This window comes from Sus scrofa, chromosome 1 (genome assembly GCF_000003025.6).
Source record: "Sus scrofa isolate TJ Tabasco breed Duroc chromosome 1, Sscrofa11.1, whole genome shotgun sequence".
NCBI lineage: Eukaryota > Metazoa > Chordata > Mammalia > Artiodactyla > Suidae > Sus > Sus scrofa.
Window position 1 is genome coordinate 253,142,715 of NC_010443.5, and position 26,331 is coordinate 253,169,045.

At 40.5% G+C, this 26,331-nt stretch overlaps 1 protein-coding gene across 2 annotated transcripts in view; it reads left to right on the plus strand.

Moving 5' to 3' along the window:
* HSDL2 (hydroxysteroid dehydrogenase like 2) overlaps positions 1-26,331 on the plus strand; it is a 66,952-nt gene that overhangs the window by 18,357 nt on the left and 22,264 nt on the right. For both annotated transcript variants that reach the window (XM_021093504.1, NM_001197021.2), the window contains 4 exon segments: positions 4,314-4,417; positions 6,051-6,149; positions 16,062-16,256; positions 18,610-18,681. In XM_021093504.1, coding sequence (XP_020949163.1) covers positions 4,314-4,417; positions 6,051-6,149; positions 16,062-16,256; positions 18,610-18,681 — 470 coding nt within the window.

The window sequence follows — 26,331 nt, forward strand, 5'->3', positions numbered from 1 at the left end:
ACAAACAAGTGTTTAAAAATATAAACCTGGGAGTTCCCGTCGTGGCGCAGTGGTTAACGAATCCGACTAGGAACCATGAGGTTGCGGGTTCGGTCCCTGCCCTTGCTCAGTGGGTTAACAATCCGGTGTTGCCGTGAGCTGTGGTGTAGGTTGCAGACGCGACTCGGATACCGTGTTGCTGTGGCTCTGGCGTAGGCTGGCAGCTACAGCTCCGATTAGACCCCTAGCCTGGGAACCTCCATATGCCGCTGGAGCGGCCCAAGAAATAGCACAAAAAAAAAAAAAATAAATAAATAAAAATATAAACCTAACCAGGGATAGTATTGCTTAGCAGGTTGAATTAAAACTTAGAAGGTCTTGATGTCTGAAAACATTTATTTGTGGCAGTGTCTATTGTTGATGACAAAGTCACAAATATAAATATTCTACCCACCTAGTTATATTTATTTATGATGTCAGGAGAATTTTGACGTGATTAAAGTTTTTTAGACGGGATACTTATGACATGAACATCAGGAAATGATTTGTTAAGTACTGAGAAATGTCTTAGAAAGTTTAATGTGAATTTGTCTAATGTAGTGATCATAGCTGTAGACAGTGTTGCTGTGATGGACAGTGTTAACTTTAAACTTATTACAATCTGGAGTTCCTCCTGTGGCACAACAGAGTTGGCAGTGTTTGATCCCTGGCCTGGCACAGAGGGTTTAAGGATCCAGCGTTGCCACAGCTGCTGCATGGATTGCAGCTGTGGCTCAGATCTGATCCCTGGCCAGGGACCTCCGTAGGCTGTGGGGTGCCAAAAGACAAAAACAAAAACAGACTTATTAAAGTATAAACTAATGTAGAAGTGTTTCACAGAAATGCAGAAATTAAGTTTGTTCATTGTATTGTTCACTTAGAATTGCTCTTGTTAAAAACGTGTTATGAATTCTAAGAACTAAATACACCTCCATGGTTTGAACCACAGACAGTTCAGTGCTTTTACTCATGTTGAGTACAGATGTGGTGATTCTTTGACAAGGCTGTGTAGTCAGTGTATTGTTGAACAGATTTTGTTTTTCATTAGAAAGAAATCAGTTCTTTTTTGCCACCTGGGAGAAAATTCTCACCCCGGTTCCCAAGTAAAGGTTAGGACTAAGACTTGCTTTTTTAGCTGACATTATGACTTATGGAAACAAATATATGGCTCTTTTTATTGTATTGTGTTTTTTTTTTGCTTTTTTAGGGCCACACCTGCGGCATATGGAAGTTCCCAGGCTAGGGGTCAAATCGGAGCTGCTGCTGCTGGCCTACACCACAGCCACAGCAACGCCGGATTCCTGACCCACTGAGTGAGACCAGGGATCAAACCCGTATCCTCATCAATACTAGTCGGGTTCGTTTCCACTGCACCACAACAGAAACGCCACAAATGTATGATTCTCATTGCTCCTTTCTTGTGAAATTATGTCTTTGGAAAACCCATTTGGCAAGAACAGTTTGGCCTCTTTCCTATACTCAGGTCATTTCCTAGAAATGAAAAAGATGGCCTATACTATACTCCTATTCGTAGATTTGAAGGTTCAGTTAAAAATAAAACAAACACAAGTCCTGAAGTCCTCTTGTGGCACCCCAGGTTAAGGATTCTGCATTATCACTGCAGCAGCTCAGGTCACTGCTGTGGCTTGGGTTTGGCCCAGGAACTTCCACATGTCGTGGGTGCGGCCAAAAAAAAAAAAATCCTGATGTAGAAAAGTGAACTAACCTTTTTAAATTGCCTTTATCAGTGAGTACTACTGTAGTTGAATGCTACTGCAGTATCAGCTGCGTAGTTGAAGAACTACAAGTGGAATATATAAGCTATATGGTGCTAAGCTACTAAAAACTGAATATGAGTCCATTGGAGTAATGTCTATAAGTGTCTCAGGAATAGATGCCCTAAAAGAAAACTGTTTTTCAAAGGAAAGATTCTATTCACTGTTGAATGTGCCTACATTTATTAACGGCTATTTTTAAATAAAAATATATATTGTCCCCAATTAAGGGCCTCCTATTGCAACGCCAAATGAAAGACCTGACTTTGACCTTTGGACCAAAAAAGGCTGTCAGATTTTTGGCCTTCTATGAAAGGCATAAGTTATAAAAGAGAAACTCAGAGTGAAATATTTCCATTTAAATTTGTTTTGGTTTTTTGTCTGGTGACACTCATTTCATTCATAGAAGGTAAGTATAGATTGTTTTCTCAGGGAAGCCTGAGAAGCATTCTCAGGGAGGGAGTAGGAGAAAGTCCAAAGAACTGACCTATTTGGAGGATTCTGCAAGGATCTGGTGCTCTTTCCTGATCCCTGGTGCCCAGGGCTGTGTGGTCTGTGACTTGTATTTTAGTGATTTAGAGAAACAAGTTTGGAAGACGGAGAAGCTAGGAGGCAGATCCTTATATTTCTAAGTTTTAATTAAATATATAATCTCTAGTATTATATGTGTTTGTGTCATGTTAAATACTTGTAGAAATTCAGTAATGTTCGATTGTATTTCTGAACAGTTGATCTTTCCTGTACCCAGTTCACTTTATTCATTAACTCGGATGCCCTATAGACCTTTGAGCTTACAACCCTGGTTAAGTAAAATAATTCATGTGAAAGTAGTAACTAGTAAGTGCAATGCCTAGCACACAGTAAGTTTCCAATAAACTTAACTATCTTATTAGGCTCAAAGTATTAGTATCTAAGCGTGGCGCTAAGAGTTTTCAATATACCGTATAAGATAGGGTATGTCGCCATGAGAAATGTACCTGATTAGGATTAGTAATGCTGAGGGCCAGACGAACAAAGTGCAGGTGGAGAGGTTTTGTGTCATAGATCAAAAGAGAAGCTCATGTTTATAATGTAAATTAAATGAACCCTCTCCTTTGAGTATGAAATATGATCTTACTGCTTGGAGTAGGCTGTTTGTTTCCTATTGATGCTTTGAGGTACAGCTTCACTGTGGATTGAATATTAGCTGTGCGATTGTTGGCCCCTCCCCACCTCACCCCCATAAGTGCAAAGTGCCTTTGGAATGGAAAAACCAATATGTACAAAAACTCTTCGGTGGTATTGATTGTATTTGGTTTATATTTTTGGCCATGGTGTCAGTGGCTTGGTGTGGGCTCTCAGTTCCCAGACCAGGGATTGAACCCAGGCTGCAGTGGTAAAAGTGCTGAGTCCTAACCACTAGTCCACCTGAGAACTCGCAGGTTGTTGAAGTTATTGAATGTGAAATAAAACTAAAAACTGTAAAATTATTAAGCTACAATGCATGATTAAAATATATGTTATAGCTTAGTAATGAAACATTTAAAAATATTGAAACTGAGTCTTTTTTTTTTCCTTTTTTTGGCTGCCCTGCTGCATATAGAGTTCCCGGGCCAGGGGGCCGGGGATCAGATCCTAGCTGCAGTTGTGACCTATGACACAGCTGTGGAAACACAAGATCCTTTAACCCATTGTGCTGGACTGAGGATTGAACCTGCATCCCAGTGCTGCAGAAACGCTGCTGTCACTGTTGTGCCATAACGGAAACTCCTTTTTTTCTTTCTTTTTTTTTTTAATTTGGTTGCACCTGTAGCACTTGGGAACTCTGTGGACCTGAGCCTTTTGTAAAATAAATTACCTACCTTTTTGAATGGGTTTTAAAAATATATAAAAACTAAATATTGCTCCCAAAGGCATATTATATTAGATATCAGTATAAATTAAATCTGGCAATGCATTGGGAGTTATGTTATTAAATTACAGTTCCAGTGTGTGGTAGGAATACCACACCTACTAAGATGAAAAAACAAGAAAACGTAATACTAATAATTGCAGGGTTTTTTTCATGCTTAAGATATGCGTTGTTGTATCATATTTTTCACCTAATTTGAATCCCTTGGTCAATCTTCGATGGTAGCAAATATTACCAACAATGACAAATGAGAAAACCAAGAGTTAGGATACTGTATATTTTGCCCAACATCACAGAGTGAAGGGCAGAAGAAGGCTTGAACCCAGGCCTGTCTGACTTGGAAGGATGTGTAGTTGAGGAGAGCCTTAGTTAGATTTAGGGCCAAGGATTGGATTACTTTCATCAAGCAGATCATATTGTCAGGCCATTAAGCAAAGCTTCAAAGGATGAATATGAGTTGCTTTTCCTATCTTTAATCCAGAAACGTGAAAAAAACAAAACAAAAAAGTACGCTGTAGATTACTGAGCAAGTTTAGTTTCTCTGCAGAAGTAGTTTAAAATATAACTTAGAAAAGTGATGAAGCTGTTAGAAGGCTATTAACTTGACTGGTGTTTTCTTTTGCTTTCAGATCCAAAGCATGTATTCCTTATTTGAAAAAGAGTCGAATTGCTCATATCCTCAATCTCAGCCCACCCCTGAACCTAAACCCACTGTGGTTCAAACAGCACTGTGGTAGGTGCAGGGTGAGGGGGTGGCTTGTTTCGTCAGTTTGTTTTGTATTAAAATCGGTATATCTATGGTGTAATCACAGTTTGTACATAGCATTCAACATTAAATTTTCTATGCAGAACCTATAGCATTTTGGAAAGTAGGTCATAAATCTTCTATTTGTAATTTTTAAAGTCAAGATACAATTTACATTAAAGAAAATGTACAGATTGTTATGCATCTGTTTAATGAGTTTTGACAAATGTATACACTTGTATAACCAATATTCGGATGAAGATATGAATATCCACCATCCTAGAAAGCTCCCTCAAGTCCCGGTGGGTATGTTTTATTATATGTAACTTACTCTTCAATAAAGTTGTAAAACTACCCATGAAATACATTACCTTTTATAAAAAATTAATGATTTAAGGTGAGTATGCTAAGTAACAAGATTTATGTATAGGTGCCTCCTTTTTAAAAATTTTTTTTAGTTTTTTGCTTTTTAGGCAAATAAATCTCATTTTCCTGGAAGGGCAGTAATGTTGGGAGATCACTTCTGGTGCTAGCAGGCATAAAAAGAGAGCCACTCTACACACTCTAGAAGAGAGTTTTTTTTTTTTTTTTTTTTGTCTTGTCTTTTCAGGGCCATACCCGCGGCATATGGATGTTCCCAGGCTAGGGGTCTAATCGGAGCTACAACTGCCGGCCTACACCACAGCCACAGCAATGCAAGACCTGAGCCTCGTCTTCGACCTATGCCACAGCTCACGGCAACCGCCAACACTGGATCCTTAACCCACTGAGCGAGGCCAGGGATCGAACTTGCAACCTCATGATTCCTAGTCAGATTCGTTTCTGCTGTGCCACGATGGGAACTCCATAGGTGCCTCCTTTGAAATAATTGTATCAGTTACTTAGTCCTTATTTCAACATAATTCAATCAAATAAGGAAAGGAAGGCAGTTGAAGTAGGAGCCCTTAGAACAAGATTAAAACAAGTCCTATGTTAATTGAATTTGCAACTTTTCATGTTTTACTTGCAGCAGTTTTCCTTTAAATGACCACTTTTATTTTTTAAAAAAGAAAAGTTAGCAGATGTAAGCTATTATACATGGAGAGGGTAAAACAAGGTCCTACTGTATAGCACAGAGAACTATATTCACTGTCCTCTGATAAACCATAATGGAAAAGAATATTTAAAAAAAAAAGAATGTGTGTTTGTGTGTATGTAACTGAATCACTTTGCCATTCAGCAGAAATTAACACATTGTAAATCAACTGTACTTCAATTAGAAATTTAAAAAGAAAAGAAAAAATATGAAGAAACAATAAAATAATTATTCCGGTAATGTTAAGAAAATGAAAGTTTACTATTGTCTCTTTTCTTTTAATCAAGTATTAGGATAGGAATATGTGAAACTAATTCATCCTTGATATATGTAAAACTGTTTCCATAAGACTACAGTTATTTCTATAAAACTGTCCTTTTAAAAATAGTACATTAAAAGTATGTTTTGCATTATTATATTATTAACTAACTCTGGAAAATGTATCAAGGAGGAAATAGTAATAGGAGGAAATAGTAATAGGAATAAATTGGTAGTTTATACTCACAAATTCATTTGTTTCTTAATTAAATTCTTGGTTTCTTTCAGCTTACACCATTGCTAAGTATGGTATGTCTATGTGTGTGCTCGGGATGGCGGAAGAGTTTAAAGGAGAAATTGCAGTCAATGCATTGTGGCCGAAAACTGGTGTGTACTTATAACCTATTTAGTGGATTCTTATTTATTGTCTTTGACACTCTTGAGATGCATTTTGTGGGTGGGTTGGGGTGAGAGTGAATATACTGTCAAAGATAGCCTCGCTCTGTCTGGTGGGAGACTGGTTCAACCTTTTATTGTACAAAGAAGGCTCTTTTCAGTCAGTCTTCTAGTTTTGACTTGATCTACATGACTACGTCATTGCTATTCTAGAAACACTCAACACCGGAACACTTGAAGAGTTTCATTGAAGCCAACAGGAAGCCATCCGCACTTCCTCAATTTTTTCTCCATCCTTGTCTTTGTTGTCTTACAGGATACTGCACGGTCTTTTCGTTCTCTCCTCACATATCCCAGCAATCATTTCTTTACTTTCTTGTTTTCTTTCTACTTTGTCTTTTTCCTTTATGAAAAGCTGATTTTTCTCTACCTCCACATGAGTTCTGAGTTCAGAGTGCCTAGATCCTCATCCCCTTCAGGTGACAGAATAACCTGCTAATGGCTGGGCTTTGCATGCAGCTTTAGAGTTAAATATATGATGGAAGCGGATGGCTTGCAGGCTAGGGAATGTGTTGTATAAACATGAGGAAGAGCCAGTGGAAATGACAGAAAGGGAACACCTGTCCTTCCTATGGGTTCTTATTCTCCATGTATGTATAAGCACAGCTTAAAGGAGGGAAAAGAAAAGACAAACTATTTTTACCATATTTTTTTTGTATATCTAATAGGTAATGCCTGTGCAAACTTTAACTTCTTTCATCTTAAATCTAAATGACAATCCTAACCCAGAAAAGTATGATAAAGAGAAAACATAGTGGGAATCACTTTTTCACTTCGCTTTTAAAAATTTAACAGAACCTCTTTGCCACTGGCATCAGAACTCAAACGTGTAAGTGAGTGTGGCCCCTTTCCAAGGAAACACCTTAGAGATCAATCCTGGTGTGTCTCCTCGGAGAGTGCCTGACATTCAGTGGTCGCTTAGATATTTATTGAATGAATGATAATTTGGGATTCCTTTTGAAAGTATTGTCATACTCTTCATTATATTCCTTGAAACATACAGGTATCAGATTAGAATATTTTCACTTATTTAAGGACAGAGGGGGTTTCTGAGAAGGTGACTGTGGGAACTATGTCCTTGCTGTCCCCTCATTCCCACTACCAGCAAACTCTCCTAAGTGGAGCAGCTGTTGGGGTGGCAGGCAGGCAGGACTTGGAAGGAATGAGCAGGGCATTGATTCTGTAAGAGAAGTAACTGAGAAGCTTTGAAGGAGGTTGTCTCCTTCTGAGCCAGAGGACAGATGGGGCCAATAGCGAGCATTGGAGAGAGAATTAATACTTAGAAGTTCCTGGAGAGAGCTGGCCCCATGCAGATCTGAGGACCCCAACAGGGTGATGCAACAGGTGAAATAAGTGTGTCCTCCCCTGGAAGCTGGGACAGCGAGGAGACCAGGGAGAATTCTCCTTTAGGCCTCCAAGTGTATTCAGTAACTGGTATTACCTACCCATGAGGTAGCCACCCCTGCTCTTGCCCAAACTGGCAGGGTTGGTGGCACTTAAATTATCTAAAGGTGAATAGAACACTGAGGAGATAAAAAGCACAGTGCAGCTAAGGGGATCCAATGCCCAGACCAGAAAGAATAAATAAAACACACAGGATGGCAGCTTTCATTGAAATAACACTGCTGAAGAAAACAGAAGACACCTTAACTAAATGCATGCAGTAATTACTCAAGAGATTGAATTATTACATGAAAAATGCTTTCTGGAACTACACAGAGGTGGTGTTTTAAATTAAAAAAAAAAATGTAGTTGAATTGAAGGATTGACTGGTCACTGTTAATACCTGGATAATGAAGTTTAAGTCCAAGAGATAACTCAAAACACAGAGCAAAAAGAATAGAGACTTAGGGGACTTCCAATGCAAATATCAGGAGTCCCAGAAGGAGAGAAAAGAGAAAATAGAGGAATTCCCGTTACGGCTCAGCGGAAATGAACCCGACTAGTATCCACGAAGATGTGGGTTCCATCCTGGCCCCTCTCAGTGGGTTAAGATTCTAGCACTGTTGTGAACTGTGATGTAGGGCGCAGACACGGCTTGTATCCTTTGTTGCCATGGCTGTGGTGTAGGCTGGCAGCTGCAGCTCCAATTTGCCCTCTAGCCTAGGATCCTCCATATGCCACGAGTGTGGCCCTAAAACAAAACAAAACAAAGAAAGAAAAGAAAAGAAAAAATTCCCTTGAGCTGAAGAAAGACTTCAGGGAGTGGATTAAAAGGTTTACCAAGTTTAAGGATGAATTTATGGGTGGTGGAGGGTAGGGGAGCGGGGATGACACTTGGGAGAAACTCAAAATTTCAAAGATAAAAAGAAAGTCTTAAGCAGCTTTCAGGCAGGGAATTCCCTGGTGGCTCAGTGGATTAAGGACCCAGCATTGCCACTGGGTGGCTCAGGTCCCTGCTGTGGCATGGATTCCATCCCTGGCCCCAGAATTGCCACATGCCTCAGGCATGGCCAAAACAAACACACAAACAAAAAACCACTTTCACTTGAAATACATATGTTCCTTTTAAAGGAGAGGAACCAGATTGTAGACTGTTTGTCTACTACAAACCAGAAAGCAGTGGAATAACATCTATAGATTACAAGTAGGAGAGGACCTAGTCAAGGTTAACATTTATTTGACATAGTGAAGACATGCAAGGATATCACAGTTTAAAATTTTCTAGAAGGGTTCTTAACCAGATAGCAAACCAATTGGAGCAGAGACTTCTCAAGATAGAGGTAAATGAAGAGAGGAAATAATGGCAAGCAAATAACTCCATATTATACATGGTTAAGTATAAATGGGTTATGATGGCATGACTGGGCATGTGAAATATGGATACCAAGTAAGAACTCTTGATATAGAAGAGACACTGTTAGAGGAAACTTTAAGATTCATCTCTAACCAAAAGCACTAAGCTCCCTTTTCAAAATCTAGAAGTTGGAAAAAGATAGATGAAAGTAATTAAATTCTCAAAGGGCTCATATGAGCAATGGGAAGGCTGGGGAAGGAGTAGCATTCTAACAGTCTTATTTGGGGGCAGCCATAATTCTATATAGTAAATTTAAAAAAAAATTGTATTTTCTGTTTGGCAGCAGGATGTAGAAACACTTCTGGATATTAAAATTAAAGGCTACTACCTTTCTAAATTTTCTTATTCTAATAATTTATCTATAGAGTCTTTAGGATTTTCTTTGTAGGTGATTATGTAAATAACTTTTTTTTTTTTTTTTGGTCTTTTTTCCTTTTAGGGCTGCACCTGCGGCATATGGAGGTTCCCAGGCTACAGGTCTAATCGGAGGCATATCCACTGGCCTACACCACAGCCACAGCAAGGCGGGATCCCAGCCGCGTCTGGGACCTACACCATAGCTCACGGCAACGCTGGATCCTTAACCCACTGAGCAAGGCCAGGGATTGAACCCGCAACCTCATGGTTCCTAGTCAGGTTCGTTAACCACTGCGCCACGATGGGAACTCTGTAAATAACATTTATTTCTTCCTTTCCAATTATTTTACCCTTGGTTTCTTTTTTTCTTGCTTTAGTATGCTCTCCTTCTCCTCCTCTATCCTCCACCAGTAGATTTCTCTTGATTTTTTTTTTTTTTTTTTTTTTTTTTTGGAGAGCCCAGCAAGCCTTTAAAAAAATCTTTGTTGTTTATTTACAGTTTTATTGTAATTACAAAAAAAAAAATTTTTTTTTCCTTTTTGGTCTTTTTAGGGCCACACCTGTAGAATAGGGCGTTTCCCAGGCTAGGGGTTGAATTGGAGCTGTACCTACCGTCCTATGCCACAGCCACGGCAATGCCAGATCCTTAACCCACTGAGTGAGGCCAGGGATCGAACCTGCATCCTCATGGATGCTAGTCAAATTCATTTCCTGCTGAGCCATGATGGGAACTCCCTTATCCATCCATTTCTTATTAAATTAGCTAATACTTTTAGAACAGTGTTGAATAGTAATAATAAAAGAGGGCATATTTCTTGGCAATAATGGGATTGCTTTTGTTTATCATTAAATATATTTAGTTTCTTCCCTTTTTTTAAACTTTAGTTTTTTCGTCCTTTCTGCTGCATGATGCTGCATTAGTATTAAATGTGATAATTAAAGCACTAAGGTCTTACTTGATTTGTTGGAAATGTTTTTGTCCATTAAGTGTATTTGGCAAGTTGGTAACTCCCGTCCTGAACTACCGTAAAATCAATGTGTAAGCTCTGTTACGCTTATTAGAGTTAAGGCATTAGTTTTTCATCAGATCTCAGTCAAACTTGGAACTATTAGAGAATTAAAAAGAAATCAACACATGGTTTTTGCTTTTGGTGTTTTAAAATTTTTGTTTGGGCAAATAAATCATGTAAACTCAATGCAATCAGTGAAGTAGTCTACTTAGGTAATCTGCGGGCATGTGTACTCTTGATTGTAAAGTTTAAACAGTCCCCTCAAAAACTCAGTCTGCATCTTTTCTTTCTTTCTTTCTTTTTTTTTTTTTTTTTTTTTGCCATTTTCTTGGGCTGCTCCCTCGGCATATGGAGGTTCCCAGGCTAGGGGTTGAATCAGAGCTGTAGCCACCGGCCTATGCCAGAGCCATAACCATGCAGGATCTGAGCCACATCTGCGACCTACACCACAGCTCATGGCAACGCTGGATCCTTAACCCACTGAGCAAGGCCAGGGATCGAACCCGCAACCGCGTGGTTCTTAGTCGGATTCGTTAACCACTGCACCACGATGGGAACTCCAGGAGAAGAGATTTTCTAATAGGCAATTGAAATGAGACCGAAAGAGGAAGTTGGAGTTCGCAAGAAGGAGGACTGGGTAGGCAAGGCTTTCTTGGCAGAGAAACCGCAAAGGCTCAGTATGGGAGAACTCTGGTGGAAGTCCAAGGAATTTGACATGGTGTATCTCTGATGGGGTGTGGGTTTTTTTATTTCCCTCTGAGCAACTCCAAGTAGTTCTTATTGACCTGTATGTTGGGTGGGTGTGAAGTTGTGGGGGAGATGGATGAACTTAGCCCAGAGTCTTGATTGCCAGGTGTAGGAGTTTGACCTTTAAGCTGTATTCAGTAGAGAGCCACGTTAGAATTTTAGAAGCAGGAGAGCAATAATAAGCAGAGGGTAAAAGAGGAGCAGTGTGTTGTTGATAGGGTTTAGGAATTTTAATTTCACCTCTGAATATAGGATGAATTTAAGATTGTGGAAAGAGGAGGCAGGAAATTTAGCTAGTAATATTGCATCATTCACGAGGGAGGCGACAAAAATGGATTTGAGAGGGTGTCCAGCATCCTGGCTATTTGTGAGGCCTCTATTTAAAAAATATCTCTCAGCGTTCCCGTCGTGGTGCAGTGGAAACGAATCTGACTAGGAACCATGAGGTTTCGGGTTCGATCCCTGGCCTCGCTCAGTGGTTAAGGATCCAGCATTGCCATGAGTGGTGGTGTAGGTTGCAGACACGACTTGGATCCTGCGTTGCTGTGGCTGTGGCGTAGGCTGACAGCTCCAGCTCCGATTAGACCCCTAGCCTGGGAACCTCCATATTCCCGGGTGTGGCCCTGAAAAGACAAAACACAAAAAACAAAAACGAAAAAAACCCTCTCTTCTAGAGTGTGTAGAGTGGCTCTCTTTTTATGCCTGCTAGCACCAGAAGTGATCTCCCAACATTATTGCCCTTCTAGGAAGATGAGATTTATTGCAGTTAACAGAATGAGTACAGTAGGACATATATTATCCAACAATCAAAACTGTATCCTGGTCCACTGTCCTCTCAGGTTGGTGTTCTTTTCTACATGACATTATCCAGGGCTACATTATTCCTTCTGGGTCTAGAAGTTTCAGCCGGTGAATTCAGCACATCCAGAAAAGGGACCAGAGAGCAGGCTTTTAGTAGTATCACCCCATGAGGATCTTGGGTGCCCAACTACCTCGCCTTCAGAAGTGTGATTTTCTTTTCTGGAGAGATCCATTTCATAGTTTCTGCTCAAGTGGAGGATGGGGAGGGGAGGAGGGATGAGGGCTGCTGTTGAAAATGCCTGCTGCCTCTTGCCTCTGGATAGGTCAGAACAAGTGTGGGAGAAGAGGAAAGTCACTTTTGGATAGATTTCTCGTGAGCTGGGGTGCGGCGTCTGGAAGTGGCAGCTAGTGATCTTGGTAATGACAACAGAGAGGGAGGTAACAAAAGTATCAGAACAGCTGATACAGGCCTCTGTCCCCTGGACCACATTATAAATAGTCTTGGGAACTCAGCTAACCAGGGAGGTCAAGGTGACAAGGCAGCAGCTGGCCTCTCTGGTACTAGAAACCAAAACTGGTTTTCCTGTTTTTCAAAGGACCTGCATACCAGCTACGTTAAACAGTAGTTTATGCCGTAGTTCATTGATTCTGAGGCGCCCATGTTTTTATGTAGTTGATGATGTATTATAGTTTACTTGGCAGGTGTTCTTTCCTCAGTGGTACACTTTATAATCAATAGTATCTTTGGTTCAGTGAGTACATACGAGAGTATACATGCATGCCTGACCCGAGCTGTGTTTGTGACCTACACCACAGCTCATGGCAACGCCAGATCCTTAAACCACTGAGCAAGGCCAGGGATCGAACCCGCAACCTCATGGTTCTTAGTAGGATTCGTTTCTACTGCGCCACGACAGGAACTCCAGAAAAATAAATTTCTTAAAGCACATTTCCAAATTTCCAATAAAACAAGGTGGAATCCCTGTACCCCCACCCCAAAAGAATACATGCGTGTGCTTGGTGAGGGCTGGTAGGTGTTCTTAAAGAGGCAAAAGCGAGACGCGTTTCTCTCCTGTCTCCCCAAAGAAGGAGCTAAAGGCAGTGCTGACGGTTCAAGCCTGACATGCACTCCGTACGTTAATGTCAGAGATCTGCAGTTGATACTAAGACTTACGTGTGTATTGGGTATGTTTGTGTTGGGTATGTGTGTGTTGTGTACGCATACACAACATGTATATATTTATATGACATTCTTTTTTGTTTGTTTTTGGCCTCACCTGTGGTGTGTGGAAATTCCCAGGCTAGGGATTGAACCTGTGCTGCTGCAGTGACAATATCAGATCCTTAACTCACAGCACCACAAGGGAACTCCATATTCTAGAATTTCTAAGAATTTACATGCCATTCATATAGTCTATAGTAAGAGTGGAGTGTATATGTACGCACTTAGTCTCATTGACCATGGACTCAGAACAAGAGGGGTTCAGTAAGTAAAATGCGTTTAGTCTCATTGTGGATTATATTGAAATAGTTACAGAAAAATTCTATAGTGCAGTGATAGCCGAGCATTAAAAATATTGGTTAACAAAGTATGACCCATTAGTCACGTGGTAGCCAAGAGCCTGGCCCTGGAGTCAAGCTGCCAGGTGTTTGAATTCTAGCTCCCATAACCTTGGAGAAGTTACTTACCCCCTCTGTGCCTGGGTGCCATCATCTGTAAGACGGGGATGATAACAGTATCTACCTAGTGGAATTCATTCAGATAATATATGTAAAGTATATGGCAGCATGCCCAGCACAAGCCATACTTAGTAAATGTTAGCTGCTCTTTTTTATTAATAAGGTGCCACTTCAGGAGTGAGTCCAGAGCTATTGGTTTGAAGAAATTATTCCCAGTAAAGGAATTTTAGTTATATCAAGGAGAAGTATCTTCTAATTCAGTGCTTTCAGGAAATTACCCAAGTTAAGGTGTACTCTTTGGTTTCTTTATGTTTTTGTGGGTTTTTTTTTTTTTTGCTTTTTAGGGCCACACCTGCGGCATATGGAGGTTCCCAGGCTAGGGGTCTAATCAGAGCTACAACTGCTGGCATACACCACGGCCACAGTAATGCCAGATCCGAACCACATCTGTGACCTACACCACAGCTCACGGCAACACTGGATTCTTAACCCACTGAGCGAGGCCAGGGATCAAACCTACAACCTCATGGTTCCTAGGCAGATTCGTTTCTGCTTCGCCACGATGGGAACGCCTAACATGTACTCTTTGAAAGAGGGGTGTATGCTAGGGTGTAATTGCCATGAAAGTAGGGACTTTTTGTCTATTTTGCATACTCCTTTGTCCCCAGCATCTCCCAATAGTGCCAGGCCTTTTTTTTTTGTAAGGCTCAAAGACTTTGTTGGAAAGAGTGAAAAAGGGTCAGTAGTTTTTAAAAGCTACAAATTTTGGAAGTTTCTGCTGTGGCACAGCAGGTTAGGATCTGATGTTGTCTCTGTGGCAGCACAGGTTTGATCCCCAGCCTGGTGCAGCGGGTTAAGGATCAAGTGTTGCCGCAGCTCCAATCTGATCCCTGGCCTAGGAACTCCATGTGTCTCAGGGCAGCCAAAAAAGAAAAAAAAAAATTACTATTAAAGGTAGAGTTTCACGTTATTGTGTAAAAAAATAGAATTTAAAAAATAAGTGTAAAAATAGTGAAAATTATATGCAAATATTTGTAGTAATTGCCTTTGGGCAGGGGGATTATAGTTAATTAAAAATGCTTCCTTTTGTTTCTCTTTATTTTCTAGTGTTTCATAGATAGTATCTGAACTTAAAAGGGATCCACAAATCCAACCAGTATTGAGTGTTTATGGTATATTCGTCATTGTTTTAGGCACTAGGGTTACAGTGATGAACAAGAAAAACAATATATACTCTAGTAGAGGGGAAAGAGAAAATAAGCTTAGGAAAGGACCTCCATATTTTTTTTCTTTTTAAGTCTGCACCTGCGGCATATGGATGTTCCCAGGATAGAGGCTGAATCAATGCTGCTGCTGCGACCTACGCCACAGGCACAGCAACACGGGATCTGAGCAGCATCTGGGACCAACGCCACACCTTACGGCAGTGCTAGTTCCTTTCCCCACTGATCGAGGCCAGGGATCAAAGCCTCATGGACACTGTGTCAGGTTCTTAACCTGCTGAACCACAGTGGGAACTCCTGGAGCTCCATATTTCAGAGATGGCAAACTGAGGCCAAAGACGTTAAAGTGGCTTGCCAAAAGTCATGGCATAGTTTTCATAAATGTGTCACTCACCTGGTTTATAGCTCAGTGTTCTTGGTATTAGAACTCACTGGCTCTTTTTTTTTCTTTTTCTTTCCTTTTTTTTTTTTTTTTTGGTCTTTTTTAGGGCTGCACTCGTGGCATATGGAGGTTCCCAGGCTAGGGGTCGAATCGGAGCTGTAGCTACTGACCTACACCACAGCCATAGCAACACCGGATCCTTAACTCACCAAGTGAGGCCAGGGATCGAGCCTGTGTCCTCATGGATACTAGTCAGATCTGTTACTGCTGAGCCATGAGGGGAACTCCCTGGCTTTCTTGTCTCTCAAGAATGGTGTGCATGGAGTTCCCGTCGTGGCGCAGTGGTTAACGAATCCGACTAGGAACCATGAGGTTGCGGGTTCGGTCCCTGCCCTTGCTCAGTGGGTTAACGATCCGGCGTTGCCGTGAGCTGTGGTGTAGGTTGCAGACGCGGCTCGGATCCTGTGTTGCTGTGGCTCTGGCGTAGGCCGGTGGCTACAGCTCCGATTAGACCCCTAGCCTGGGAACCTCCATATGCCGCGGGAGCGGCCCAAGAAATAGCAAAAAAAAAAAAAAAGAATGGTGTGCAAATTCTTAAGTATTCTTAATCAGAAATCGAATCGAACTTTGCTCTGAGTCTCATGAAGGAGTTCTGTACAAGGCAGAGTTGTGTAGAGTAAGAAACATGTGTTTTCTACCCACTTATGTCAATACAGCATTTGCAAAACCCTTAGGCACCTGGTTTCATCGTCTGAGATGTAAAGAGATTAGCTGTCTTGCTTGTTACTCCCATAGTCCTGTTGTTTGATTTGGAATTACACATATGCATGTTTGTTTTCCCTACAGCCATACACACTGCTGCTATGGATATGCTGGGAGGATCTGGTATCGAAAGCCAATGTAGGAAAGTTGATATCATTGCCGATGCTGCATATTGCATTTTCAAAAAGCCAAAAAGCTTTACTGGCAACTTTATTATTGATGAAAATATCTTAAAAGAAGAAGGAATAACAAATTTCGATGTCTATGCTGTTACACCAGGTAATGCTCATAGTTTTCAAAAGTAGTGATGTGTTTCTCCACGTTTTCTGCAATGGACATAACATTTGTCTTTGTGTGTTTCTGTGATTATAAAATTAATGTGCTCTTTTAAAAGCTATTCTCTGAATGAAGGGAAAAACTCCAGACCAAGACAGTTTAAAAAAAGAGATATGGGAAAAATAGAAGTGAATTGAAGTATTTTTAAGGGATATACAGATGGAGAAGGTCACATTAGCTTCTAGCCATTTCCAGATCTTGAAACCAAAAATGAAAGTTTCTAAAGTTGGTCTTAGGATCACACGGCAGAGGCTGTATTCAAGGATATAGGAATGTAGTGAGGTTTTTTGTGTTTTTTTTTTAATAGAAACTCTTTGAGATTATGAACTCTTTCCAAATGTTTGTCTCTCCAGTGTGGTCCCTGAGAGTAGCTTCATGATATCTGGTGAAGGTGAATGACAGGGTCTGCCCCACATACAAGGGTGTGACTTGAGAAGTTCTCGGAAGGCCCCCTATTCAAAAATAATTCTTCCTGCTGTAATTGTCGGTGATGATGGTGATGATAATGCATTTTTTTTTTTTTTTGTCTTTTGTCTTTTTGTTGTTGTTGTTGTTGCTATTTCTTGGGCTGCTCCCACGGCATATGGAGGTTCCCAGGCTAGGGGTTGAATCGGAGCTGTAGCCGCCGGCCTACGCCAGAGCCACAGCAACACAGGATCCGAGCCGCGTCTGCAACCTACACCACAGCTCACGGCAACGCCGGATCGTTAACCCACTGAGCAAGGGCAGGGACCGAACCCGCAACCTCATGGTTCCTAGTCGGATTCGTTAACCACTGCGCCACGACGGGAACTCCGATAATGCATTTTTACTTTATGTATAAAATATAATGTATACTATACAATAGACAGTACAGTCCCAAATGGGAGTTCTGTTTATTTGTGCCAAAGTATATTTTAAATATTATCAGGTTGAGCTTTCCTAGGTGGCAGAAACCACATATTTATATTTGTATCACTCCTGTCTCTTCAGTTGGAACTGCATTGAATTAAATAGTGCTTTACAGTTTTACAAAACACTCGTATACAGTATCGATTTAACCTTCCTAGCAGTCCTGTGGAGGCAGCAGTATTGTCTAGTGGTTAGGAATACCAGTTTGTTGGGGACAACCCAGTTCAGGCTCCCGCTCAGCTGCTTCCTAGCTGGGTGGCCTTAGGCATGTCACCTGCTTTCTCTGAGCCTCACTTTCCTTATTGATGAAAATAAGGAAATGATAACTTCCACACAGAATTTTTGTAAGAACCGAATACAATAATGTATGTAATATGCTTGGCACAGTGCCCGGCATATGGTATAATCATAGTGTTCAGGAGGTAATATCTAAAGAGATGAAGCCTTTGCCTCAAAGCAGTCAGCTAGGAAGTGGCAGAACCTGAACCAGATCCAGGTCTCCTGGGTCCTGGTACAGTGTAATTAACTTTAGGTTTTAGAGACACAATGTCATTTTGCACAGAATTTTAAATTCGATTTAAATTAAAAATCCCATCAAGTTTTGAGAAGTTAATATGATTAGTGTTAGGATATACCAAAGACCGGTATATTCGTGCCCTCCAGGTTTTTTTTTTGATCTTCTGAGAGGGAAAGACAGACACACATTGACAGAGATGGAAAACAAGTTCTTCTTAATGAGAAACCCCCTTCTCTTGGGGGACCAGGAAAGAAAGGAGTCCTGAGCATTTTGGAGGGATGTTAGACAGAAGGCTTGGAAGGATATTTGAGAAGGGGCAAAGACTGTTGGGAGAACAGTTAAGGGCTTCTCATAATAGATGACTCTTTGGTTGGATCTTAGAGGTGAAATTGTCATAGGGGAGGAGGATAACTGGATTACAGGAAAAGTATTTTAGTGTAATAGAGTTCAAATTGTTTGATAGTTCTAATGGTCTTTTCCATAGCACCAGAATGATCAATAAAATAAAAACATAATAGGGAGTTCCCATTGTGGCTCAGTGATAACAAATCTGACTAGTATCCATGAGAATGCAGGTTTGATCCCTGGCCTTGCTCAGAGGTTTGAGGATCTGGCATTGCCATGAGCTGTGGTGTAGGTCGAAGACATGGCTCAGATCCCACGTTGCTGTGGCTGTGGCGCAGGCCAGCAGTTATTGCTCCAATTTGACCCCTAGCCTGGGAACGCCCATGTACCACAGGTGAGGCCCTAAGAAGCAAAAAAATAAAATAAAATAAAAACTAAAAAAGTGAAAACATATAGATGTAGTGTTTATTAAAACAGGTGTTAAAATCTTAATATGTTGAAATTGTTACATTAACCTGATTACTTTGGGGCTCAATTTTTCAGGCCATCCTTTGTTACCAGATTTCTTCTTAGATGAACAGCCAGAGACAGTTATCAAGAAAATGGAGTCACATGGTAAGATGTAGACCATATTTTTCGTAGAAAAATAAAGTTACTAACTTATGTCTTTCTTCATTGTAGAATTGGATGTTTCTGCCTTTTGCTTTTAAGTCATTTTGTAATTCTAACTAGATAGGTAATGTCTTAGTTAATTCTAGCAAAGAAGGTTTTTTTCCTTCTACCAGTTAGAAGTTTTTGTTATATTCTTTTCATTTGATTTTTTTTAAAGTTGTCTTTAAAAAACACCTTTTTAAAGCTTTTATTTCTTTTCCTTGGCACTGTTTTTAGGTATTTCATGTGGATATTTTATTTTGAGGAAAAATGTGTCATGTCAAAGTACATCCAACATTGTTCTCAGAGTTTGTGCTATATGACTACTTTATGGGAGAAATTAACTTCAAAGAAGGCTTGGGTTGTACTTTGTTTTTGTAATGTGGAAACAATAGCTCCCTTGAGTTGGTCCAGAGTTTACATTTTAATCTTTTTGTTCCGGCACTGTGCCACTAGCTTACTGAAAGAAGTCAGGAGAAACTCTTTAACAAAGACCTATGAGGATAATTTCTTTGGTGTATTAACAAGAATAGCGAGGCCCTCACCTTATTTTTATATTTTAGACTCTGAATCTCCTCCGTGATCTTAGATTTTATAGATGGCAGATAGGAAGTTTAGGAAAACATTTCTTCTTTACCTTTAGCAAACCTGTAGGACCTTACCACAATACATTTTGTGCCAAACTTTATTTCTAGCTTAATCTTAATCTTTTATATCTTTATCTTTTCTTTTGTCCAATTTTTTTGAGATAATTTCAAAAAATTACTTAAGTAAGAAAAAAGGCACCTTTTCTTTTGTATTATAGAAAATTTGAAAAATACAGAAAGGAAAATACTTACTCATAATCTCACCACCCAGAGATACCTCTTTTTTTAAAATTTAAATATTAAAAAATTTTAGGGAGTTCCCATCGTGGCTCAGTAGAAACGAATCTGACTATTATCCATGAGGATGCAGGTTCAATCCCTGGCCTTACTCAATGATTGGGTTAAGTATCTGGTGTTGCTGTGAGCTGTAGTATTGGTCACAGATGTGGCTCGGATACCGCATTGCTGTGGCTGTGGTGTAGGCCGGCAGCTGTAGCTCTGATTCAACCCCTAGCCTGGGACCTTCCATATGCCATGGGTGCAGCCCTAAAAAGAAAAAAAAAAAAAAAAAAAATTAAAGCTTAGAGATTTGATTTGGTTGCCACATGAATATATCAGAGTATTACAGCAAGGCCGTTAATCTTTTCCTGATGAGGCCTCTTACAGAATGGCAGAAATTAGTTAGAGAGCTTATCAAAGTCTAGAAAAGTCTATCTTCAAGATAGACAAGACCAAAATCCAGATTTTGTCCAATACCCCAAGATTGGGTCTTTGTTTTAAAGGAAGATCTGTATAAACTGAACTCATTTAAATTCCAAATTTAAATGATAAGAATCCTTATTTATCACATATATCAACGAATATTTATTGGGTGCCTGCTATGTGCCAAACACTGTGCTGAATATTTTACATGTATCAGCCCATTTAATACTTAGGATTCTGCAAGACAGGTATCATTATCCCCATTTTGCCTTGGAGATCATACAGCTAGTTGACAGGTGGCAGAGCCAGGATTTAAGTTCATATATTTTGGGGGCTGCGCCTATGGCATGTGGAAGTTCCGGCCAGGGACTGAACCCCTGCCACAGCTGTGCAGCGTCAGATCCTTAATGGGCTGCACCACAGGGGGATTTCCTAAATTCATATTTTTCTGATTCCAAAGTCCATACCTTAATGTGTAAACTTAATTTACTAACTCCTGAATAACTTGAAGTATTAGCATATTTTCCTCCCAAATTATCCAGTTTATTAATTTACAATGAGGAGTTGCCATTTCACAGACTAAACCTGTAGTTGCTGTGAGCAGCCTGTTCTCTCCCTTCGGGCGTAATTACATAGAGAACAGAATCCTAGTCAGAAGATAGTATCATGACCTTGGACTCAGAACAAGAGAGGTTCAAAAAGTAAAATGTAAGAGAAATGTTTATTGGCATCAGGCTTTGATAGGAGTGATTTTTGTCTGTAGGATCAGAATATGTCAAGTACATTGATGATGATTCCTATATCATCTCTACATGAGGGATGCCCTCATCCTTGGGGTCAGAATACTCAGATTTCTTTGGCTAATGCCTCTATTCCCTGTACAGAAAATTAAGTAAAGAAATGATTGTTGGAGTTCCCGTCGTGGCACAGCAGAAATGAATCCGACTAGGAACCATGAGGTTGTGGGTTCGATCCCTGGTCTCACTCAGTGGGTTAGGGATCCAGCGTTGCCGTGAGCTGTGGTGTAGGTCGCAGACGCAGCTCGGATCCCGCGTTGCTGTGGCTCTGGCGTAGGCCGGCAGCTACAGCTCTGATTGGACCCCTGGCATGGGAGCCTCCATGTGCCATGGGTGCAGCCCTGATAAAAGACAAAAAAAGGACACACACACACACACAAAAGAAGTGATTGTTCAGTAAACTGTACTTCTACTTGACATTTTCATATATTTATATAAGTAGTAGCCCAGTATTTCTGGCCCAGGATCTCACTTAACTCTTTCAGGTGATTTTTTTATATCCTCATCCAGATGTATTGTACACTGACTTCACAGAGTTTCAACCGGAGGTCGGTGTGTGTCCCTCATTTCCACAGGGGGAGAAGCTCACCTTTCTTTTGCACCCACTACTTAATAATCCTGTTAACTTTTTTTTTTTTTGCTGTTTCTTTAGGACCACACCCACGGCATATGGAAGTTCTCAGGCCAGGGATTGAATTTGAGCTACAGCTGCAACTTGCACTGCAGCTGCAGCAACACCAGATCCTTTAACCCACTGTACCAGGGATTGAGCCTATGCCTCTACAGCATCCTGAGCCACTGCAGTTAGATTCTTAAACCACTGCACCACAGAAGAAACTTCTCATTATTTAAATATATTCGTATAACCAGTTACAGAAATCTAAATGTAAAACCAGTCTCCTATAGGTTTTGGGAAGGTATTCACCATCTCCCTGAAAAGTTTGACATTCCTTATTCAAGTTCAGTCATCTCTTTAGAAGGGGAAAACTGTGATAGTACTTGTTGAACTGGAATTACTAACAAAATTCAAAAAACTGTCTATATCCATTTAGTCACAAGCCAATCTTATTTATTTATTTATGTGTTAATTTATTTATTGGCTGCGTCCCCGGCACAAGAAAGTTCCTGGGCCAGAGGTTGAACCCCTGCCACAGCTGTGACCTGACCCATGGCAGTGACAACACAGGGTCCTTAACCCCCTGTGCCACCAGGGAACTCAGAGCCAATCTTAAATATCAAGACTGCTCAACAGGAACGTTCCACCAGCCATTTATTTTATTTATTTATTATTTTATTTTCCCACTGTACAGCAAGGGGATCAAATTATCCTTACATGTATACATTACATTATTTCCCCCACCCTTTGTTCTGTTGCAACATGAGTATCTAGACATAGTTCTCAATGCTATTTAGCAGGATCTCCTTGTAAATCTATTCTAAGTTGTGTCTGATAACCCCAAGCTCCCGATCCCTCCCACTCCCTCTTTCTCCCGTCATCGGGCAGCCACATGTCTATTTTCCAAGTCCATGATTTTCTTTTCTGAGGAGATGTTCATTTCTGCTGGATATTAGATTCCAGTTATAAGTGATATCATATGGTATTTGTCTTTGTCTTTCTGGCTCATTTCACTCAGTATGAGAGTCTCTAGTTCCATCCATGTTGCTGCAAATGGCATTATGTCATTCTTTTTTATGGCTGAGTAGTATTCCATTGTGTATATATACCACATCTTCCGAATCCAATCATCTGTCGATGGACATTTGGGTTGTTTCCATGTCCTGGCTATTGTGAAAAGTGCTGCAATGAACATGCGGGTGCATGTGTCTCTTTTAAGTAGAGTTTTGTCCGGATAGATGCCCGGAGTGGGATTGTGGGGTCATATGGAAGTTCTATGTATAGATTTCTAAGGTGTCTCCAAACTGTTCTCCATAGTGGTTATACCAGTTTACATTCCCACCAGCAGTGCAGGAGGGTTCCCTTTTCTCCACAGCCCCTCCAGCACTTGTTATTTGTGGACTTATGAATGATGGCCATTCTGACTGGTGTGAGGTGGTATCTCATGGTAGTTTTGATTTGCATTTCTCTTATAATCAGCGATGTTGAGCATTTTTTCATGTGTTTGCTGGCCAGCTGTATATCTTCTTTGGAGAACAGTCTATTCAGGTCTTTTGCCCATTTTTCCATTGATTGATTGGCTTTTTTGCTGTTGGGTTGTATAAGTTGTTTATATATTCTAGAGATTAAGCCCTTGTCGGTTGCATCATTTGACACTATTTTCTCCCATTCTGTAAGTTGTCTTTTTGTTTTCTTTTTGGGTTCCTTTGCTGTGCAAAAGCTTTTCAGTTTGATGAGGTCCCATGGGTTTATTTTTGCTCTCATTTCTATTGCTTTGGGAGACTGACCTGAGAAAATATTCATGATGTTGATGTCAGAGAGTGTTTTGCCTGTGTTCTCTTCCAGGAGTTTGATGGTGTCCTGTCGTATATTTAAGTCTTTCAGCCATGTTGAGTTTATTTTTGTGCATGGTGTGAGGGTGTGTTCTAGTTTCATTGCTTTGCATGCAGCTGTCCAGGTTTCCCAGCAATGCTTGCTGAATAGACTTTCTTTTTCCCATTTTATGTTCTTGCCTCCCTTGTCAAAGATTAATTGACCATAGGTGTCAGGGTTTATTTCTGGATTCTCTATTCTGTTCCATTGGTCTGTCTGTCTGTTTTGATCCCAGTACCACACTGTTTTGATGACTGTGGCTTTGTAGTATTTCTTGAAGTCTGGGAGAGTTATGCCTCCTGCTTGGTTTTTGTTTCTCAGGGTTGCTTTGGCAATTCTGGGTCTTTTGTGGTTCCATATAAATGTTTGGATTGTTTGTTCTAGTTCTGTGAAAAATGTCGTGGGTCATTTGATAGGGATTGCATTGAATCTGTAGATTGCTTTGGGTAGTATGGCCATTTTTACAATATTGACTTTTCCAATCCATGAATATGGAATATCTTTCCATTTCTTTACATCTTCTTTGATTTCTTTGATTAAAGTTTTATAGTTCTCGGCATATAGGTCCTTTACCTCTTTGGTCAGGTGTATTCCGAGGTATTTGATTTTGTGAGGTGCAATTTTAAAAGGTATCATATTTTTGTATTCCTTTTCTAATATTTCATTGCTGGTATACAGAAATGCAACTGACTTCTGAATGTTAATCTTATATCCTGCTACTTTGCTGAATTTATGAATCAGTTCAAGTAGTTTTGGGGTTGAGTCCTTCGGGTTTTCTATGTATAGTATCATGTCATCTGCATACAGTGACAGTTTGATCTCTTCTCTTCCTATATGGATGCCTTTTATTTCTTTTGTTTGTCTAATTGCTGTGGCTAGGACTTCCAAAACTATGTTGAAGAGCAGTGGTGAGAGTGGGCATCCCTGTCTTGTTCTAGATTTGAGTGAGAAGGCTTTTGGTTTTTCCCCATTGAGTATTATATTTGCTGTGGGTTTATCATAAATGGCTTTGATTATGTTCAGGAATGTTCCCTCTATACCCACTTTGGCGAGGGTCTTGATCATGAATGGATGTTGGACCACCAGCCATTTATCATTTGAATTCTAGTGTATAAGATCAATTTACATATGGTATAGGAGTTCCCACTTTGGCTCAGGGGTTAAGAGCATGACTAGTATCCATGAGGATGCAGGTTCGATCCCTGGCCTTGCTCAGTGGGTTAAGCATCTGACGTTGCTGTGAGCTGTGGTGTAGATCACAGATGAGGCTTGGATCCTACATTGCTGTGGCTATGACATAGGCCAGCAGATGCAGCTCCAATTCAACCCCTAGCCCAGGAACTTCCATATGCTGCAGGTGCAGCCTAAAAGGAAAAAAAAATGTATGGTACACATAAAAAAGGTCATGAGGTATTTCTGTTTTGTAATAAATAAGGCAGAGGCCAGCTATTACTCATTAGTAGCTTTTTTGAGATAAGCTGTCAGGTCTTCCCTTTTTTCCTTCTTAATGCCAGTGAAGATCATTTTTGTTTCAGTCCAAGTGCTCTGTCACCATCTCCTCTCCCCAGGTGATGTCTTTGTTGTTGTTGGCATCTGTGTAAGAGAATCCAACAGCCTGACTCGTCTTTCACCCAAAACAGACCGTGGAGATTTGGCCCAGTTTTGTGCTCGCCGCCCTGCCCCACAGTACGGCACTGGGCACAAATTCTGTATTTATTTATTTAGTTAGTTATTTTTGGCTTTTTAGGGCCACGCCTATGGCACATGGAAGTTCCCAGGCTAGGAGTCAATAGGAGCTGCAGCTGTTGGCCTACACCACTGCCACAGCAACAGCAGATACAAGCCACATCTGTGACCTACACTGCTGCTCACTGCAACACCAGACTCTTAACCCACTGAGCGGGGCCAGGGGTCAAACCCGTGTCCTTATGGATACTAGTTGGGTCCATTACTGCTCAGCCACAATGGGAACTTCCACCACTAATTTTTAAATTGTTCTTTTACCCCTCTACAGAGAGGTTGCTGTGCAAGCCAGATGTCCTGCTCTCTCTCCAGGTTATAGTTTTGTTTTTTTTTTGTTTTTGTTTTTTGCCACATTCTTGGCACATGGAAGTTCCTAGGCCAGGGATCGAACTGGCATCACAGCAGCAACTGGAGCCATAGCAGTGACAGTGCTGAATCCTTATTCCTCTGCACCACCAGGGAACTTCTTTAGTTACAGTTTCAATTGCTTCTATTCCTGCTGTTCTTTATCCTCCTCAGAAACAACTTATTCTAATAGATTTGTGGTTGCCAAGGGAGGGAGTAGGATGGACTGGGAATCTGGGATAATAGATGCAAACTATTGCCTTTGGAGTGGATATGCAGTGAAATCCTGCTGTATAGCAGTGGGAATGGTATCTAGCCACTTATGATGGAGTGTGATGGAGGATAATGTGAGAAAAAGAATGTATATATGAGAACTATGTCTAGATACTCAGATACTCATGTTGCAACAGAAGAAAGGGTGGGGGAAAAATTGTAACTGCAATGTATACATCTAAGGATAACCTGACCCCCTTGATGTACAGTGGGAAAAAAAAAAAAAAAGAATGTATATAAGTATGTGTGACTGGGTCACTTTGCCGTAAAGTAGAAAGTTGGCAGAACACTGTCAACCAGCTATAATGGTAAAAAAAAAAAAAAAAAAAAAAAAAGAAAGAAACAACTTATTCTTAGCCTGGCTACCCTTTGCCTTTCCCTTGTGGTTATCCTATCTTTGCTATTATTTCCACCTTTTTGTTCTTCTGCATTCTGGGAGACCTTTTCAAGTTTGTACTCTGTATTGCTGATACTGTTTGCGACACATCCATCTCTGTTGCAGATTGCCCCCTGATGGTTAATTTTGTTACTACACTTTTTTGTTTGTCATGTTTCCTCTTTCCTTTTTCATTTTATATCATTGTTTCTTCATCTCAGCCAGGTTTATATGACTTTCTGCCCGTTTTTTTATAGTTTTCATTTGAAGGGATTCTTGTGACATTTCCTTTTTTTTTTCTTT